The sequence below is a fragment of the Solanum lycopersicum genome, chromosome 2 (genome assembly GCF_036512215.1).
Source record: "Solanum lycopersicum chromosome 2, SLM_r2.1".
NCBI lineage: Eukaryota > Viridiplantae > Streptophyta > Magnoliopsida > Solanales > Solanaceae > Solanum > Solanum lycopersicum.
The window spans coordinates 52,558,902-52,561,610 of record NC_090801.1 but is presented as its reverse complement, the minus strand read 5'-3'; the positions used below and the strand labels follow the sequence as shown (position 1 = coordinate 52,561,610).

The following is a 2,709-nucleotide window of genomic DNA, read 5'->3' as shown; positions in this document are numbered from 1 at the left end:
TAATAATGATCATTTATGAATAACTTACAATTAAAAAAATAGTTTCACATATATTGTATAGTTTAGATTTCTCTCTCTTTTAAATATAATTATTTTTAATCGGTGTAATATTTTATTTATGGGAAAATTATGCGAACCCAATCGCATTTCACTTTTTGAGAGTCAAGCAATTTAAATTTGAATCGAGAATTTGTTCGTGTAATCTTCAAAAATTTTAACATAAAATTTATATATTTGTAAATTATGTAAAAAATACTTTAAGTCACAATAATAAATAATTAAAAATATTTGAAAATTTTAATTTCAAAGATATACTTATTTAAATCTCAAAATCCAAAATGTGTCACATAACATACGAGAGAGTCGGTGTTATCTTCAAAGATACACAAGCATATATAGATTCTACAAATACAATTACGTAGCCTTTTGACAACCCAATTTAAACAACAGGCGAGACTTGCTCGAGTAGTTTGAACATTTCCACTCCACCAATAACTTAGTTTATAGTGGAATGGGAACAGCTAGCAGAGGTTGAGCTTTTGCCAATGTGATGCCAAATTTTTCCTCCATGTTCAAATCATTAGGTGCAATTCCACCATGTAGCTTCCAATTAAATGTATTAATCAATGAACCTAGCACGACTGGAATAGTCCTGATAGCCAAAGGCAATCCAGGACAAATTCTTCGACCAGCACCAAATGGAATCAACTCAAAATCCCGACCTCTAACATCTATTTCAGACTCCCAAAACCTCTCTGGCTTAAAGTCCAAAGGGTTCTCCCATATTCCAGAGTCACGCCCAATCGCCCATACGTTCACTAGAACTTGGGAGCCTTTTGGAACAGTATAGCCACAAAGCTCAACATCTTCCTCCACTTTGCGAGGAATTAATAAAGAAACCGGTGGGTGTAAACGTAAGGCTTCCTTCACGATGCATTGCAAGTAAGGTAACTGGGCAACGTCGGCTTCATCTACTAGTTTGCCTCTGCCAATTACTTGTGCAAGTTCTTCTTGTGCTTTCTCCAAAGTATGTGGATTCTTAAGTAGTTCAGCCATTGCCCACTCCAATGTATTTGATGTCGTATCTGTTCCTGCTGCAAACAAGTCCTGCAAAACTTACTACTGTAAAGATCATATAATCATCACATGCTACTCGTTGAAAATATATAAAATACAATAATTAATTAACCAGATACAGATGCTCGATATGTTTCCGGTCGATTTCTTCAGGGCTAATGCTGAGAAGGGCATCTAACACATCAACATTTTCGCGATTTCCCATTTCCCTTTCCTTTAGCCGTTCATCAATCAAACCACTCAAAAGTTGAAGAACCTTACTAAAATGATTCGTCAAGCGCCGCCTTATACCTTGTGGATCAATCTTTTTTAAAAAGGGGAAAAAATCCACCAAATTAGGTTTACCAGCCTCAGCCATGATATTCCACACCAATTCCCTAAACTCCTTATCAGAATCAGAGAATGGATCAGTCAAATCTTTAGAGAAAATGGTGTTGGACAACAAATTTAAGGAAGTTCTAAAAGCTGCTCTGCCAATATCCACTGCTTCACCATTTTGTCCACTCTTGTGACAATAATCAATCAGCTCCTGCATCTTTTTTGTCCTCAGATGCTTATTAGCATCAAGCTTGTTCACAGAAAATATGTGAGAGTTCATAGACTTACGAAGCGATCTCCACTGTGAGTTGTTGACGGGTAACCATACAACTGAGAAATCATTGTGATTGCAGGCACAAAGTGCGTCTGGACCAAACCTACTGGAAAAGGATAAATCTTGCTTTTGCATTACTTCTTTAGCCAACACTGATGAAGAAATTACGACTGTGTTTATTTGCCCCAATTTGAGATTCATAATTGGGCCATATTTTTTTGCAAGTTGAGCAAGTGATATTTGTGGTTTATCGCCAAGCAAGTGAAGATTTCCGATAATAGGCAGAGGATATGGACCTGGTGCAACTCTTTTGCTGCTTCTTCTAACTGAAATAACAACTTCACGAACCAAAAAACAGGCGAATAAAAGTCCTAACAAAATGTTCACATACTCCATTTTTCTCTTTGGCTCGATTAGGCTGCTTTAATTTTTGATATATAATGAAGGGCATTTTTTAAATCTGGACAAATATTTAAACAGATCGATATGCGTCTTTCTTGTGATCTTGTCTGTTTACTTATGTATCTTCTTTAATTTTTTTAATTAATGTTTATGAATTATTAATGCAAATGGTGTTAGACTCCTCTGTCTCCACGGAATTTCTTATTTGAGCGTAATTAATTTTTGAAATTATTTTATTTTATTTAATCAACTATTATTGAGCTAGAAACACTGACCACCTCTTCAGCTAATGAGAACATAGTATTGGAGAATTTGAAAATATGAGAATAGCTATCTCTAGGAGGTAAGCACAGAAAATTAAAGTTGGTTCGATTAATTCTCAAATTGTGTTATATATTATTTTTCTTGATTTCTTTTCTACTCATCGTTACATTATAAAGTACATTTGCGTAGGAATATTGCATATGTCACTATGTACACATTTCAAAATGATCATGAATATCGAAACTTTATGACTTTGTTTTTCTTTAATAATATCTCTAATTTGTTGATAATGATAATTTCTTTTAAATGATCAAGCCTTTATAATTTGCCTTTTGACTTGTCTTTGTTGGATACCTTTAAAAGGGGGATTAATT

General features: G+C 34.3%; 1 protein-coding gene across 1 annotated transcript; it reads right to left on the bottom strand.

Moving 5' to 3' along the window:
• Window positions 1-295: 295 nt before the first annotated feature.
• LOC101262074 (geraniol 8-hydroxylase-like) lies at window positions 296-2,178 on the bottom strand. The gene is made up of 2 exons (XM_004233376.5): window positions 1,190-2,178; window positions 296-1,107 (listed from the first exon to the last, which is right to left on the bottom strand). The coding sequence occupies exons 1-2, from the start codon at window positions 2,063-2,065 to the stop codon at window positions 502-504; spliced, it is 1,482 nt and encodes a 493-aa protein (XP_004233424.1). The 5' UTR covers window positions 2,066-2,178; the 3' UTR covers window positions 296-501.
• Between the last annotated feature and the right edge of the window lie 531 nt (window positions 2,179-2,709).